Here is a 16,919-nt window from a genome sequence, read left to right as displayed (position 1 = left end):
TAGTTTGACATCTTTCAATAAGACATGCAGGCTTACAGAATCCGATTTCATGCCATCACAGTCATAAACAGAACAGTTACTTGCTAGAGGCTCACCCCAAATTGTCAACGTAGAGCATACATGTCTGACTGCCTTTCTGAGGCTGAGGGTAGCTGCCTTCAACCTTGATGCAGAAATCCTCAGCTGCAGGGTGATGATGGCTGATTTTACTTGTAATCTGTCATGCGATACATAAAGACACCATATGGACATGTTAACAATGTGAAAACGTAGATTTTTTTTTGTGGAAGGAGCCTTAGATTTAGCCCAACATCACAGAAGCCCAAGCAGATTTATTTCCTTGACTTTACAAAGTATTCTGAACTAGTGCAGTTCTTTTTGTTTTTCTCTCCGCCTCCATCTCTGCTAGAAGACAGACTTCAGCTGTTTTGAAGACATGAGGCATACGTAATCTGTACCATCACCTGACATGGATAGACAAGTTGCTAACATGGAGCGAGAAGGCGCTGTGATAGGTGGGGACAGAGGGGGGAGGTTGAACGTGGCCTGTGAGGAGGCCTGATCTAGTGTCACCTGTCAGTCATTTGTCATGTGAAAGGCCCTTCCAAGCCGATGCTGCGTGTTTTGTCTGTTCATCTGGACTTCCACCCTGTAATTCTTTTTGACATCCCTTTTTTGCGTGAGGAGAAAGAAAAAAAACTTGGGAGACAGTGAAGGAGGCAAGTAGTCTTATGTTTACATTTTTGTTAGCATTTTTTTCTGTTCATGAGGTTCATTTGTTCTCTTGCTTCCAGCGGATGCAACACGGTGCCTTTAGGTTATTTTTTAGCTTTACTGCCAATCCATTTTCATATAAATTGAACATATGTATACATATGTATCTATGTACATATTCAAAATATTTTTAAACCAAAAATGCATCAGGATTTGACCCTTTGAATGTTAGCTATTTGCATTTTTGTAATGTCCTCTTCAAAGATACACCACAAAATATGTCGGTCTACAGTTCTGTGGGCCTGTGGCAAAGGGCTAAAGGTCATTCACTCACTCAAAATGAAATTTCTGAGGCAATTTATGTTTGCATGAATAGCTTGAAATGATGCGGTATTTAGAAAATAGAAAATATTGTTTAGATTTGCCACTGCAGTCATAGAACGTCCAAAGTACTGTCAATAGAATAGAATAGAAATAGAATAGAAAAATACTTTATTTATCCCCCAATGGGGGAAATTCAAATTCATCAAGTAGCTCAACATTTTTTTTAAATATTTACAATGATTGAATTAACAACAATAAAACAACAATAATAATACTACTACTACTAACTAAATAATAATAAATGACTAAATGGCAAAATAAACAAATAAATAAAAATCAATCAATAAATTTGAGAAGAACTCAGCAGTCACTGTTAAAAAGCCTTATGGCTGTGGGAACAAAGGACCTTCTGAACCTCTCAGTCCTGCAGCGCAGAGAGATGAGCCTCTCACTGCAGCTGCTCCTCTGTTCTGTCAGAAATGTCACGCTCTTACGAAAAATGCACACACTCAATTTTTATGGCCTTTAGTTCGCATTAAAACAAATATGATCTTTTCATTGTTGTCTTCTCAAGCGTTTCAGTTTTGTAGGTTTATTTCACCATGTTTACATCATGTTGCAGTCTGCTTAGAACCTAACATGCCCGCTGTCGGCGTGTCACCCAAATATCAACTGCCTCTGTGCTGCACATCAAAATGAAGATGAAAGCTCCAGGGACGGGATCTTTTTTCTTCACAGGCCTAAAAGAAATGACGGCCACGTGGAGACTACAGTGACATGCACAGAGAAAGAAAAGTCATGTGGGAGAGAAGGGACAGGGGAGAAGAGACAATATGTGAGGGAGTGATTGGAAGACTTGTGTTCCTCTTCTTTGAACTGCTGACAGATACAGTAGGAAGATGTTTTTGACGACCGCAGAAATAGATTTTGATGGATAACAGGATCTGTAGTTGTCATTCTGAATTTTTCAATAGATAAACAACACAGTACTAAAAGCTTTCCCTCATTTCCATTCTCAGATAAAAGAATATGGAATGATATTATTAAACATGCTTAGGAAACTGAGGTACCTATAAGTGTACTTGTCTCAGGCTCCTGGTATTGAGAACAGAAACTAACTGCCATGGCATAAGGGAATGTTCGGTGGCACTGAGTCGTTGTTTTACAGAATCATCAGATTTGCTACATGTATGCTTTTGTTGCTACTTTAAGTCAACACTACTTTTAAGTGTTATTAAAATTGTCTTGTATTGCATGATCCAACAGTCTGTGATAAAGGTTTGAATCCTCAGGCTCTAATAGCAGCCTGTCATACATTTGGAGAAGCACAGTTCTTTCAATATTTATACAAATGGACTGATTGGGCAGGTTCTTTACTATTTAGATTATAAAATTACAAATTATAATTATAACAAATCCCTTCCCAAAATGATCAATCCACATACAGTATTTAAAGGCTCTTGGAAAACTTTTGTAAATAGCTCTTCTTATGTTATTATCATGGATTATAATGAATCTAATCATGATATCCAACAAACTTTGTGTCTTTTCCTCTCAGATGGAGCGCAGTGAGACTGTGTGTCGTTACTGTGGCGTAAGCTACCTCATCTTCCATGAGTTCCATCAGCTCCAAACTCAGCTTGCTCAGTTAGACGCCGAGCTCCAGGAACTGAGGGAGACCACCCGGAGAGAGAAGGCCCACCGCGAGGCACTGGAGCTGGAAAGGCTAGAGTGGGAGAGGGCACTTCACCTGCGGGTGCACAGCGAAGCAGAAACCAGGGAAAAACACACCAGAGAGCAACTGGAAGAAGGGAACCGTGACACTGTGAGAGCTCTGAGAGTGGAATTTGAATCAAAATATGAAAGTCAGCGGAGAGAGGTGGAGGAGGAATATCGGAAAATCTCTGAAGAGAAAGAGAGACAACTTAGAGGAGAGCTGGGAGACATGGCTGTGGAGAAACTGAGAAAGCAAAGAGAAGAGCTGGAAAGGGATGCAGAGGAGAGAGAGAAAGTTCTGAGTGACTCACTTCAAAAGGCCAATAAAAATTTAGAGGAACTGAGAAAAAATCTTCAACAACTGGAAGAGAGGTGAGGTTTGTAGGCGTTTCTACTTCCTCTCCGTGCTGTCAAATGGTCGTTAATGCCAGGTTTCATGTGGGCAATTATCCTGTGAGTCATGCTGTTAACACCAAAACACGAAAACAAACTCAGAAAAAAACAACATACTGGCACATTTAAGTGGATCTTTGAAGTACTTTGCCATCATTCTACTCTCTAATGTAGTCTTGTTTGATACCTTGTTTCTCTCTGACAATAGTTTTAGAGTTACTTATCGGCTAAATTTGTGCAGAAAAAAAAGCCAAACATATTGAGGCTTATTACACTGCCTGGCTTTGTGTGGGATTAAATAGTGTACTGGTGAACACATTGTGCAGCAAACCTCCCTCTCATTTTATCAGTAAATTGTACATTTTTACTTTGTTTACCTCAGTCATTATAACACTATTGCAAATTGCTGCATTTTTACATTGGATCAGTTTCCATAGATGAGTAATGTGGGGGCTGAATCTGTTTTAGAATCAGGATGTGTGGAGGTGTTTGATGGACCAAAAAAAAATTTGTTTCATAACTTTGCAAGAATGAACATGCTGGGTTGTTAGATTTGTACCTAAAGAAGAGGCAGTAACTGCAGCTAGTAAGCACAAGGGAACTGAAAAATTCACCTTATCAATGGCCTAGTTTTTACTGAGGGGATTTGCTATTATTCAATTAAGCCTCTATGTTTCCTGCGATGTGTCTTTCAAGTTTCATCTCAAAATACAACACTGACTGTTCGTTCTACCATTTTTGTAATGCCTCTGGTTTTAGTTCTGTTCCAAACGCTAACGGTCTGCAGAAACAGATTTTCCTATTGTCGTGGCAACACTGAAAAATGAAAAATAATCTTTTGTTGTCCAATAATGGGCTCATAATTGCATTTGATGTGCTGTGCTCATAGCTGAGACAGGCATACTTAGAGTTAGCAGAACTGGTTTTTGTGAGCAAATAACTGGTGGACTGCTCATTTGATATTTAATAGCGTGGATTGGCGCTAAACAAGTGGATTTGTTTACTAAACTGAAGAATGACTTTTTCTTCTTTTTTAACATCACAGCTGGCCGCATTCATGTACACACACACCTAACAGGTCAGAGTCTCCAAAAATACTAGAAAATGACTGCATGACTGCAATGTTTCAGCTGGCAACAAGTTGTTTACCCTAACCCTAACCCTAACTGATGCAGTGAGCAGCTTCTCACTCCATAAACAGGCATGTCACAAGACACTTCCTGTGGTGGTGGAAAAGATGGTGCTCTTTCTCAGAAGGATCCAATTATTGGTCTGCATCAAGCAAACAAAACAACTAAGGAGATTGCTGAAACTGCTAATTTTGGGTTAAGAACTTCCCGAGGCGTTCTTAAAATCTGGAATGATAGTAGAACCATCATCTTCGAGGGAAGAAACGTGGCTGGAAGAAAATACTGAATGACCACTCACGATAATGATAGTAATTTAAATATTTGAGAAATCAAATCGAATGTCTGTGATCGCGGCCGTGTTTGATGAGTGAAAGTTCAAGCGTTTCCACATGCACAGTGCGAGGAGAATTCAGGGTAATGGGACCAGACAGCTGTTTAGCCTTAGGAGAACCACTTATCATTGATGCTACAAAAAAAAGCTTCAATTTGTGAGGGAACATCAAGACCGGTCATGAAAAATGTTGTGTGCTCTAATGATTCCAGATCTACCCTGTTTCAGAGAGATGGTGAGAAGAGGCGTGGATGAAGCGCTGCACCTACCATACAAACCCGTTAGGTCAGTGTTATGGTCTGGAGTTGCTTCAGCTGGTCAGGTCTAAGCTAAGCGCCCAAAGAATTTGGTAATCTGACTACCTGAATATACTGAATGAACAGGTTTATCCATCAAAACATTTTTTTTCCTCCCTGATGGCACGGGCATACTCTAAGATGACAATGCCGGGATTCATCAGGCTCAAATTGTGAAAGAGTGGTCATGGGAGCATGAGACATCATTTTCACACATGAACTGGCTACCACACAGTCCAGGCCTTAACCCCATTGAGAATCTTTAGGATGTGCCGGATTGGACTTTATGCAAAGGTCCTAACTTTCCTTTTACCGATTCGAGATCATGTTGAAAAATGACACTAATGCATGCTGTGATCAAAGGTAGAGGTGGGCCAATATAATACAGGATCAGTCTTAATTGCCTGTGTGTGTGTGTGTGTGTGTGTGTGTGTGTGTGTGTGTGTCTGTCTATGTACAGCTGAATTAGGAAGATAATGGCATGCATACTGTTGCATTTGAATTTTTTTTTTAACCAAAGTATCCCCTGATTCTTAAAAGAAGTTTACACCTTTGGGAGTTTTAAAACACACCTGAAGACATTTGTTCCTCTTGGCCTCGTACTGCAATTAACACTATTTTTTAAACCTTTGCTCAACTTTGGTTGTTTTAATGATGCTTTACGAATGAATTTGATTACGTTTGATCTACGTAGGGAAAGTCTGTGTTTGTGTGCAATGTGTGTAGCTGCGAACGGGCGTCAAAGACTCCTTTTGTGTCCCTTACTCAAGTCTTAAAGGGTTGGTAAACAGCCATCAAAGGCTAAGTTTAGTTACTGGGGAAAATGTGGGAAGTGTTTGCACGCCATGATTCATGAGAATGCTATGAATGGCCGTGACATCAAAAGACTCTCCTGTTGAAACACAAAACAGTGACACGGTTTTAAAGGCCTTGTGAACGACACACCGGGCTCACACCTGCAGCTGACACAATAGTTCCCAGTGTACACCGACAACAGATAACAGCAGATAATATTTCCATTGTTGTTAGACAACAGGGGGAACAGTTTAGGTGTTCCTGAACCAAAAAAAATTACATTTAGCTTTCAAATGACGACATTACATCGGCAGACAGACACAGGCCGTACTCATTTGGGATGATTATGATCACGGCGGCTGCTTGTTATGGCTGAACAGCAGCGCCGTTAGCTTCCTGTATTGTGTTTCTGTGGATAAACCAATTAAACACATTAAAAAGTTTGGATGAGAATGAATGTTTTGAATGACTTTGGTTTGAGGTATAAACTGCCTTGGATGGTCAAGACAAGAAAAACTTGTACTAAAATGTATTCCATGTACCTCTTAAACATTAATGATCCTAAAATGCATTCTGTGGATAACTAAGAATTACTGTTGTGCAGCCATAGACTGAATAAGACAACCGCTGTGACATTACACATTGCTTTCTGGAATCCAGTTTACCTTTTAGCTTGTTGCTGTGTCTGTTTTTTAGCTGTAATCTTTTAACTGTGCGGATCTGCTGTACTCCCTACTATTCACACTCCCATTGGGAAGTAACTCGTCAGTCACAACATGGTCCCAGTTTAAAGCTCACCTTGTTTAGTTGTCTGTATTTATCTAAATGGGGCCACACTTTACAAAAGAAACACCATGCTGATTGAAATCATAAACTCATGAGTGTATTATTTACCGAAGTTACAGATCAATTTCGTAAGCAGGGTCATTTTTTTACATAGTTATCCATACAAATCAACTTCTCTTTGGATTCACAGCTCACCTAATAGTCGGCTGACTTCCTGGCTAGGAAGCAAAAAGTTACTTTTGTAAAGGCTGTGGGATGGTTGATGAATACGAGGATTAAAAGCTGGTAGAAACCATGTAGAAACTTTTTAATCTATTTATTTGTTTGATTATTTCTATATTATTAGCAACAAGAAGGCCAATAAGAAACGCCAATGAGACTTAAACATCCAGTTTGCTTTCGTTGATTATAGATATTTCGCTTTGACATTTGTAGCGTATAAGCCACAGTTTGTGTGCTCATATGCTGAACTGGTTTTAATGCTGTCAGTATGTTGTTATGTATACAGTTAACTGGTGAACCAATAGGGTGACTGTATCTGGCCATATTCAAGCAGATTATCTTTCTCTGAAATGCTTTGTGTGTCAAAAGCACACGCAAGGAAAAGCACAAACCAACATTGCATATAGTCGAGCTTTGGAGCCTTAAGGCCAAGCGTGATTCAGAAGGTCAAAGTTCTGGCGGAGATAATGAGGCGTGACACAGTGATGCGTGAGAGGCCAGCGTGGACTCATAACAATGGATTCTTTCTTTCATTTGCTTTGACCTCTATGCAGTTACATCAGCAGATTGCCAGTACTTTGCTGTGATTGTACACCGTCCCTCACACTGGTGCTATTTAACAGTTTAAAAGACAAAAGAGGGAGATGGAAAAGGAAAAGGAAAAAAGATGGCATGTATGTGGGAGTTTTGGTAATGGTTTGGCTACACAGTAAAAGTGTGACTCCTGTTGTTGTTGTGATGTGAAATATTTGGTGGTTGAGGGCCACTAACGTTATTGTTATTCTCGTAGAAAGGTGACCGAACCGTGTGCGTGTGTGTGTGTGTGTGCGCACCAGAAGAACCCGACTGGCAGCTCTATAAAAGGCACACCCTCCCAACAAACTAGACCTAACTAAAAATGTCACCTGTCAGACAGCGTCTGTGTGCATGACATGAGTGTTTGAGTGTGTATCTCTGTAACAAGTGTATGACAGATGACAGCAAGGCAAGAAAGACAGTAATGTTCAGAGTGCATTTAAACCTGATTTTGAAATGTCACCTACCAGACAAATTCAAACACAGACGAGCTGGAGATATTTCAATCTGCCAAAGGGAAAGGAAGGGGGATGGAAAGAGAGGGGCAGGAAAAATGCTCGGATTGTATGACCTGAAGCTGAATATCTTTTTCCGAAATGCTCACAATTATTAACTGGGTGCCAAGATGTCTCACAAGGACAAATGTTCCACTGACGCTTTTCCTGTTCCAATGCTTTATCTATAATTGGTTCCATTCATTTGAATGAAAAAAAAAAATAATGATACCAGTGCCGACGCTGGCACAGCGGCACAACTTTTCTAATCCCTAAAAGTTTGAACTGCTGACATCAGTGGCTATGGTAGGAGGTGCTGCGAGGTACTCTGGGATTTTTATAGAACTTGAACAGTCCAGTAGACATTGGAAATGCACCTGTAGTTTGCAAATACGAACACAGACTGTGACATAACATAATGTCATATAACATATGATGACTTAATGTAACACAACATAAATTAAACTAAGATAGACACGATGTAAACATGACACAATAGCACAACATGACATAGCATAACGTAACAATAACTGGCAAAATAATGGAACGGAACTAGCAAATGTGAGTTGACGAGGAAGGAGGACCCAGATTAAGATTAAGATCAGATTTATTGTCATGCATACACACGAAATGTGTCCTCTGCTTTTAACCCATCCAGGTTGGCACCTGTTGACACACATATGCATAGGGTCACTCATAGAAACAGATGCCAACCTGGAGTGGTGAGCAGCATAGGGGTGACAAGGAGGTGGACTGACACCCCTCCAGCTGTCAGTTTCACCAATCTTTCTTGATTGGCGAGAGTTGGAATCAATCCGCCAACTTTCCAGTTATTGGATGACCGACTCTAACCACTGAGCCACGGCTGCCCCCAGGTGCAGACACGGGCCAAGAGCCAGGAGGCAAAATTAAAAGAAACTATGTATTTTAAATCACATCAAACTAAACTAAAAGACGGAAAAGAAAATCAAAACGCTGAGTAAACTTGATCGGATTAGACTGACTAGAATACCAACAAGGCACTAGGAACAGCACAAGAGATGTAACGGTGAGGATCTCTCAGAGAGTGAATGAAACCAGGAGTTTAAATATGGACATGGGTGATTGGTGGGTGAAGACAGCTGAGGGAAATAACACAGGCGAAGGGAGTGGAGCTGATGAGCGGACTGAAGAGAGACCGAGGAAACAAGTGAGGAAGTGAACAAAACCCTAACAAGAAAAAGAATAGAAATACCCAACATGGAAAAACAAACGAAAATACCAAAGCGACACAGATCATGAAAACTATTTGTTCAGGGTGTAAGACACACATATTTAGTGTTGAGTTTTATGATGGCAAAAAAGCTTCCAAATACCCAAAGAACACCCTCAATTGTGTTTGACTGCCAGTGATTTACGAGATTCTCAAACAAGCTGATTTTAGCACTCTTTGAAAACTTTGGTTCTCACGAGAATCTGAGTCCATGAGTGGAGTGGGAAGTGATTGAGCTGATCGCATGAATTAGAATTAAGGAGAAACTTTTAATGGGTGTCATATCAATATTTAAAGCTCATCAACTTAATAGTTCAGCATTTGAGCTCACTGGCCATTTGCAGCAAGTGGGTCAGCAAAAGCAAACGTATTTATACAGCACTATCCCTACATGTGGTAGGTATGCACATTTATATACATACAGTATATACATATATATACATATATATCTACAGTTTAAACTAGAAAAAACAGGAACTCTTGTCATAAGGTCAGCTTGAAGACAGTAACAGAACAAGAAGCAGGAGTTAAAGGTTTAGCAGCACCTAAAAGCTAAAGAAAACAGGCGTGAGGGGTCTGGGAAAGATCAAGGGGGTAAAAGCTTCCCCCTTTGAATGAAAAACTGACGATATGGGCAGACACAGCTCCTCTAACTGACAACAGGTTGAAACATATCATATAACTTGTGCGCATGCTTATGGCGTTGAGAGAAGCGTCTGGGAATTTAATACGCTCCGCTTGCTCAACCCCGCTGGCTGGTCTCGTTCTTGAACTGGAACAATGCGTCTTGATGTGAGTCTGTTTATGCCTGTACCTGACTCCATGTGTGTATGTGTTGGGTATTTGCTTTTGTGTAAGCCTGTCTCTCTGTGCACACTCATGCAAACACTTGTTTAATACACCTGCAGTGGTGAACAGGATAATCACCCTAGTGCACAGTAACAAAAATCAGAGCTGGCGGTTTTTAAGAACCAATCATAAATGTGTGTGAGATCACACGCACGCACGCACACCAACTCACCTGGGGCTGGATTGTAACAGTGATAAGACAACTCACTGGTGGGATAGCTGGAGTGGAGGAGAGAAACATGATGGATGACAAACAGAGAGGCATTCATTTGTAACTAGGAAGTACTTTGAGGGAAATGATGTACTCATGTGGTTATGTTTCAATTTCTGGTTTCCACTGGCAACCACACAAACAGCACACAAATCACTAAACTCTTACTCCCTTTCTGTTTGTGTGTGTGTGTGTGTGTTAGGTAATATCTCATGTTTGCCTGTGAAGAGCCTTCACAGTCAGCTTGTGAGGTATTAGGATGGCTTCAACTTTCAGTTCATATTACCACATCAAATAGAAACACTCTCACACAGGAACACACGCTCACACAAAGTCTGATGAGTGTGTGTGTTGTATTTTAGTTGCACTGAAGGGGTAGTTCTGAAGGTGGTAGAGAATCTCTGTTCAGCTCTAATGGCTCAAATGTATGGTGAGGCACATGACAACAAGACAAACAAAAACAAGACTATCGCTGTGAACACTCTGAAACACAAACGCACACACGCGCGCGCGCAATATGAAAAAAATCTATTTGGTAATTGGCAATAAGGACATGAAGCAGTACCATAGCAACCCATACATACAAATGAAACACAGAGAAGTGTGTTTCAAGCAACAGGCTGCAAGACAAATGCATTTTCTGATCCTCTGAGATAATTCAGCTAGCTTTAATATAATGTTACTGTCTGTGTGTAATTTGTACTTCTGTGTGTGTGTGTGCGTGGGTGTTTTTTGTTGTTTTGTTGATCACAATCATTGCTATGGCATCTCTGACAGGGTTACCAGATAACCTGAAAACAAAATATTTATAGACAGGTGTCACACTACGTGCGCCCTGACCCTGACACCCACCATGCACACGCATACGCACAACATTTCAAGCAAAGGATTAAGTTTAACTCGTTCAGAACTGGCAGATCTAATTGAAGTGATTCAAGTTTTCATTGGGGCATTTAAGCAGCGATTGAAGAGCTCAAAATGTGCATTCAGAAAGATTTGAACGGTGCACCCGCACTTGTGTGTGCGTCTGTACGCTCTCTCTCACGCCTGTCTCTCTCTGTACGTGTGGATGAATTTCATTGTGTTTGCGCTCCTATTTGGTCAAAGTGAAATTTCCTTCCATGCTGTTGATCAAAACGGTCTTTTAACCCACACACATGCGCAGACCCAGTGGGTGAACAGATGACACTTTGATCTGGGAAAGCTTTAATGTCACTTCTGGCGATGACAGAAAATACCAGCGTAAGCGCGCACGTAGATATGCAGCCTCATTTACGCTGACATGCACCCATAAGTCCACACTCTGTTCCTGTCTGCAGGGCCGCTGACAGGTTTGGCTGGGCCCGGGACAAAATTCTCTGAATGATCTCAAATCAATTCAGCCTGATTGGCGTGCGTGCCTGAAACATTTGGACATATTTGCGGACTAATGCACATATTCCTTTTTTTTTTTTTTTTTGGGCCCCCCACCATTCCTGGGCCCGGGACAAAATACCCGTTTGTCCCCCCTATCGGCGGCCCTGCCTGTGTGTCACATTCAGTACGACCACAGTTAAAAAGGCCAGCAGCAGCTCCATTTGAACCTAAGAGCTTTTATCTGTTTGTCTCTTGTGGCTAAACAGAGTATGGCAACTACTGTTATTGATTTATTGGTTATTGAAATATCAACATAACATATAAAAAAATAAATGAGAGAAATCACACATTACCTCACAATAGCATAGTGAAGCAAAGAGAGGACTTGGATATATTTAACGCAGCATTAGCCTCTAAAATTAGAATAAACCGACATAATGACACAGAACATTTTGTGCAGTCAGTGGCTAAAAATAAGCTTACTGGAGGATTTTCAAATTTGGCTTTGTTATTTCAACCTTCAGCCCAAACCTCTGAATATCTGTTCAAGCGTAAAACTTCTAAACCCTCTGACACACACACACACACACTTGAAAAACAAAAACCATTTGACTTGGTAGGTCACGATAACACTCAGGCAGAGATTAGTGTTGTTGATGTGAGTGCCTCACTGTTCTTGTGTAGCGTGTCCTTCGTGTGCGCATGTGTGTGTAAGAGTGTTTATGACGTGTCCCGATGAGGCAGTTGATTTGGGCTGCTGGTAGGGAGTACTCTAATCTGACATGCACTCACAGGCACTGGCACTACCTAGTTATTCCACTGACAGCCACTGCCCTGGGAACTGGAGCCTGAGTTCACACACGCAAGGCACACACAAAATTTGTCTTACAAAACACACACACAAAACTCTCCCTTCACGCGAGAACGATGTGTGCATTTTTCCCGCAAACGCACAAAAACCCCTCTTGAGGCAGTGTTCTTTCTGATCTCGCTTTGGGACTGGTGGGGACAGATGGGTGAACAGTGGGAGCCTGGTCTGGCATCACCCGAAAAGCAAAGGCACGCACGCACGGAGACACACATTTCACACACACGGGATCACAGGATTGGTCAGAAAGTGGCAAGCCCACAAACAGACGGGCTAAAATAATCATGGAAAAAGCTCACTCGCACGGTCTCACACACAGGGAAGCTGAAATGACACGCATACTTATTTTCTTTTTAACACGCAATCACTCTCTAGCATGGCCTATCATTCACACATACACACTCAGGATTACTAGAAGCACGCATACTTACTCAAGCTTTACTCACCCCACAGTGCTCACAACTGCCTTCTGTACATGCAGCAAGAGAGTACATTAAACATAGAAAGTAAATATGTTTCATGAATTAACACATATATCATTGCAGAATAGATCAGTAAAAAGCTCGAGGAGTAGAAGAACACAATCTTAAATTGTAAACTGAAGTTTTTCACTTTTTCACACAGAAATGAAACTTGTTGAATCTCTGATACATACGTTAACAGCCGGGATTAAAGCAACAGCATTACCAGCTTACAACATAAACTGAGAGATACATTTATCTGTGTAAGGATCCTCATTGACCAACATAGTGTATCACAAGCTGGAAGGCTTTCAGCCTCTCTATAAAGCTGGTTTAAATGTCGTTACATAACCTAAGAATAAACCTTCAGTTAGGTGACAACATGGCCTGACATGAACCCAGTGGTCATAAATAGCAACTGTAAGCTCTGGATCATTAGCAAATGGCCCTTTAAGCTTCAATTGTCTCAATATTTATGATGTCACTGTCCTCTTTACCATCAGCGGGGTGGTAAAGAGAACAGCTAAATACTTAACTGCCATGTGCACAGGTCTCTCTGTTCACTTTCTGTTTGTCCTTGATGTAGCCGACTGTGGAACTGATGTTGTTAACTTAACCTATCGAGCAGGACGAGACCATCTGTTTTGCTATATGGATCGCCTGTTCTCTATCTGGCATTTGGCAGCAGAGAGTTTAAACATAAATACGGCAAGACTGAAATAATGGCATTTTTGAGTTGGCCTACATGCCTGCTCTGTATATACAGTATGTGGTTGTCCTGTTTCACACGTTTTTTTTTTTTGTTTGATATTTTCCTGTTATTCAGATAAACATAACATAATAAACAAGAGCTTGTTTGTTTGTATCTGAGGGTCGCCATGTAGCTTTTCTGGTGCATATCTGGAACATTGCTGAGTGTGCTGACCACAGTTGTAGTTTGTATAGGCACATCAGCGCGGTTTAACCACGCCTTTTTGACCAACATTACTTTTATAACATTTTCTCAAATTTCCTTGAATCTGTGTATGTAATGCTTCCCCTCAGACAAACCCACTCACTCTCGCTTAGGCAGGAATTGAGCACAACTAAACAAAAGAAACTGTGTTATCTGACTTAAAAGACACTTAGCATGGGAACCAAAATAACCAAATAATGCTTTTTGATATGAATTCACAACTTATCTTTTTGTAAAACTTTTACAACTTTTTGTAAAAATATTTCCCTTGTAGGTTAACAGTGAATTTATGATATTGATTTTGTGGGGACGATGATGACGATGATGATGATGATGATGGTGAGTGTGATGTTTCCAGGCCTATTTGTATACTCTATCCAAAGGAAAGTTACAACATTTGCTTGCTGGCTGGCTTTCTGCCAAAAGCCAAACCTTTTCATGTCATTAACACATCAGTTTCTACACCAAGACTGGTTCATTTTATCTCATAAGATTGCAAAATATACCTCCCATAAAACAGAGGTGGTGTTTGTGTGGAACTGAAGACGATCTTTGTCTTGCTGTTTGATTTGATTTTCCTGGCGTAGCGCTCCTAAATGACTTTACGTCAAGTCTTTCTAAAGTGTTGTTAATAAGCTGAAAATCCCCCACCAAGATCATTACCTGTCATTCAAATTACACCTTCCTGATTAGACATCATGATTATTATCTGTCTGGTGTTAGTCTCTATCTGTGTCATCATCTCTGCGTAACTCTCGTTGCTTATTATGTTTAGGTTTCCTCTGTCTGTCTCGCTGCCAGTGCTTATTTGTGGTGTTGCATGAAAGAACAGGATGTGCTGTTTCAGGTTTCCAAGTGTCCAGGTCATGCAGTCTCACACTGTGTCTTGTCTGACTTCTGTGTAGCAATCTCAGATTTGATAGCTCCTGTCTGGAAGGTGTATATTGAAAAGCAGTGCAGAGAAAGGGTTCATCCCCATACTAGACGTGTCTGTGAGTAGGCAGAAGCATAACCTTTAACTTCTCTGTGTCTGGAGATTATTGCCTGCCATAAAAGCAGATAATAGATGCATTACCGCTAACAGCTGGACTAGTTGGGTGCAGGAGACTTGATGTTCTGCCACACTTGCCCACTGCTTATTTTGTAATCTGTGATGATGCAGACGCTTAACACTGTGACGGTGGGTATAGTAACATTTGTTTGTTTTCTTCCTTTTCAATTCCGCTCATCTCTGTTTGCACCTCAAATTAAATTAATTTTATTTTATCGTTGATATACATTAATTATAAAATAATTGATTCATCAAATTAGATCTTTGCCCCAAGCTTTTCTGACCCTCTTCATGTCACGTTCAATGTATTGCAAAAGAAACAAGTTGCAGTGAGCGAGGAAGTGAAGCCCATCTCTTTATATCAATCACAATCTCAATCTATTTTGTGGCCGTCATCTTTTCCTCCATATCATTACATTCGAATAGTCTATAAGCTATTTTATCTTTGTGAAAGTTCAGTGGTGTTACCTTGAGTAAACATTTTCATTGCTTGAAGACATTGAAGACATTGCTCCCAACTCTTTGCTCTTGTTTACCTCTCTCTCCTTATTCCCCCACAGGCTGGTGATAGCAGCTGCCATGAAAGAGGATGCACAGCAGGGACTTGCTAAAGAAAAGCAGCATGTTGAAATTCTCCGGTAAGAAAACAACAGCAAACGAGAGAGAAATAAAATAAATAAAAATTCAAATTGCATGTTTTAGGGAGGACTGAAACTGCCATGATCTGAAATGAAAACAATATATACGAATTATTGAATTAATTATTGTACCAATAAATTCTGCAGAAATAGATGAAGTAGTTTCAGTCCTCCATGTTGTACATCATCTTTTATTTATAGACAAATGTCTTCCTCCCCCTATTTATTTCTCTAAACCCATTTATGTCCACGATTTCTTTTTATATTTCTCTATCTCCGTTTTCACATGCCCAAATGCATTTCCACTTCATTATGCAAATGAGGCGGCCGTCTTTCAGAGTATGTCGTGGAAGGCCTGTTTTCACGCCGCCGCCAAAGAGGCGGTGAGTGTAGGTGGAAGTGGGGAAGACTAACAGCGCCAATGGCGACTTTCACTTTCAGTGGGAACAATGGCCTGAAAGAAACCCGTCATGCTGTATAGATTTTTGCTCAAACTCTGTAAAGTATACTTTCGGCAGATCGATTAGTCACTGAGAGTAAACAAACTGACACAATCTGTTGAATGAACGAGCTATCCTAGCTGCCTGACAGAAAAGTAAATAAACATGAGTATTTATACAGAGTTAAATTAATACAGATGGATATTAAAGCAGAAATATAAATTTATCTCAGATTCTTTACATTCATTATTGCACATTTAAATGTTTTACATTTTCTAGCTGCCTTTATTGTCATATTGATTTATGTACTCGGTCTTAGTACATTTTTGTGTTTATCTCAGATTGCGTTTATGCGTTCTGCATAAAACCTTTGTAGATAAACTACAAATGGTTTGAATTGTGTGTTTCCTCTCTGATCAGCACACAGAAGACGTAAAACAAATAGTTTTGTCCTGTGTCGCCCGGCTTGGCTGTCCGCTTCTTGACTAGATGCAGAACAGGAAAGCGAGGTCAGACGGTAAACAACTGTGAGAGGTGATAGAGGAAAGACAATAAAAGGTAGAATGGAAAAACTGAGGAGAGGAAGTTAATTCATCCGACCCGTGGGTTAATTCTTGGAAATAGAGAGAAAAAGACATGAGCAGTTCATGACAGGGGGTGAGCAGAGGAGAGGTAGAGGTGAGGAGAATGGGAGAGAGGAGATGAGATGTCAGGGGGAAAGTGCTTTTTAATCAGGCTCCTGACATTGAAAAGATTCAAAAAGAGTAAACCATCAGGAGAGCAAACGCAGTCTCTTTGTCCGTGTCTCCATTTTTCACAGTCTTATCTTTATTGCAGATGACAGATCTGGCTCATATGTGTGCCTCCATTTGGTGCCGTCATCCTTATGATTTATGTCATCTGACATTATAAAACTGACTCCCATGACAAGCAGTTCCCATGCTCCCCATCTACTCTGCACGCACACATACACGGTCTGATGCCCTGCATACCATCTTGTAGTTTGCCCTCTTCTCCCGTCTCCTCTCGTCTGAGACTCCGTTCATTTATGATCACCTTGA

The 16,919-nt window shown here is 40.6% G+C and overlaps 1 protein-coding gene across 1 annotated transcript; it reads left to right on the top strand.

Moving 5' to 3' along the window:
• Positions 1-2,560: 2,560 nt before the first annotated feature.
• On the top strand, positions 2,561-16,699 carry LOC142388702 (uncharacterized). Its single transcript, XM_075474248.1, has 3 exons — positions 2,561-3,126; positions 15,341-15,418; positions 16,696-16,699. Exons 1-3 carry the CDS (start codon positions 2,561-2,563, stop codon positions 16,697-16,699), a joined length of 648 nt encoding a protein of 215 aa, XP_075330363.1.
• The last annotated feature ends 220 nt before the right edge of the window (positions 16,700-16,919 follow it).

Source organism: Odontesthes bonariensis, chromosome 9 (genome assembly GCF_027942865.1).
Source record: "Odontesthes bonariensis isolate fOdoBon6 chromosome 9, fOdoBon6.hap1, whole genome shotgun sequence".
Classification (NCBI taxonomy): Eukaryota; Metazoa; Chordata; class Actinopteri; order Atheriniformes; family Atherinopsidae; genus Odontesthes; species Odontesthes bonariensis.
This window is presented reverse-complemented; position numbering and strand designations above follow the sequence as displayed.

Bases quoted from the DNA above. Each gene is read 5' to 3' on its own strand.
- LOC142388702 (XM_075474248.1), top strand. From the start codon at position 2,561: ATGATATCCAACAAACTTTGTGTCTTTTCCTCTCAGATGGAGCGCAGT. The intron at 3,127-15,340 runs GTGAGGTTTGTA...ATTCCCCCACAG, and splicing joins CTTCAACAACTGGAAGAGAG to GCTGGTGATAGCAGCTGCCA.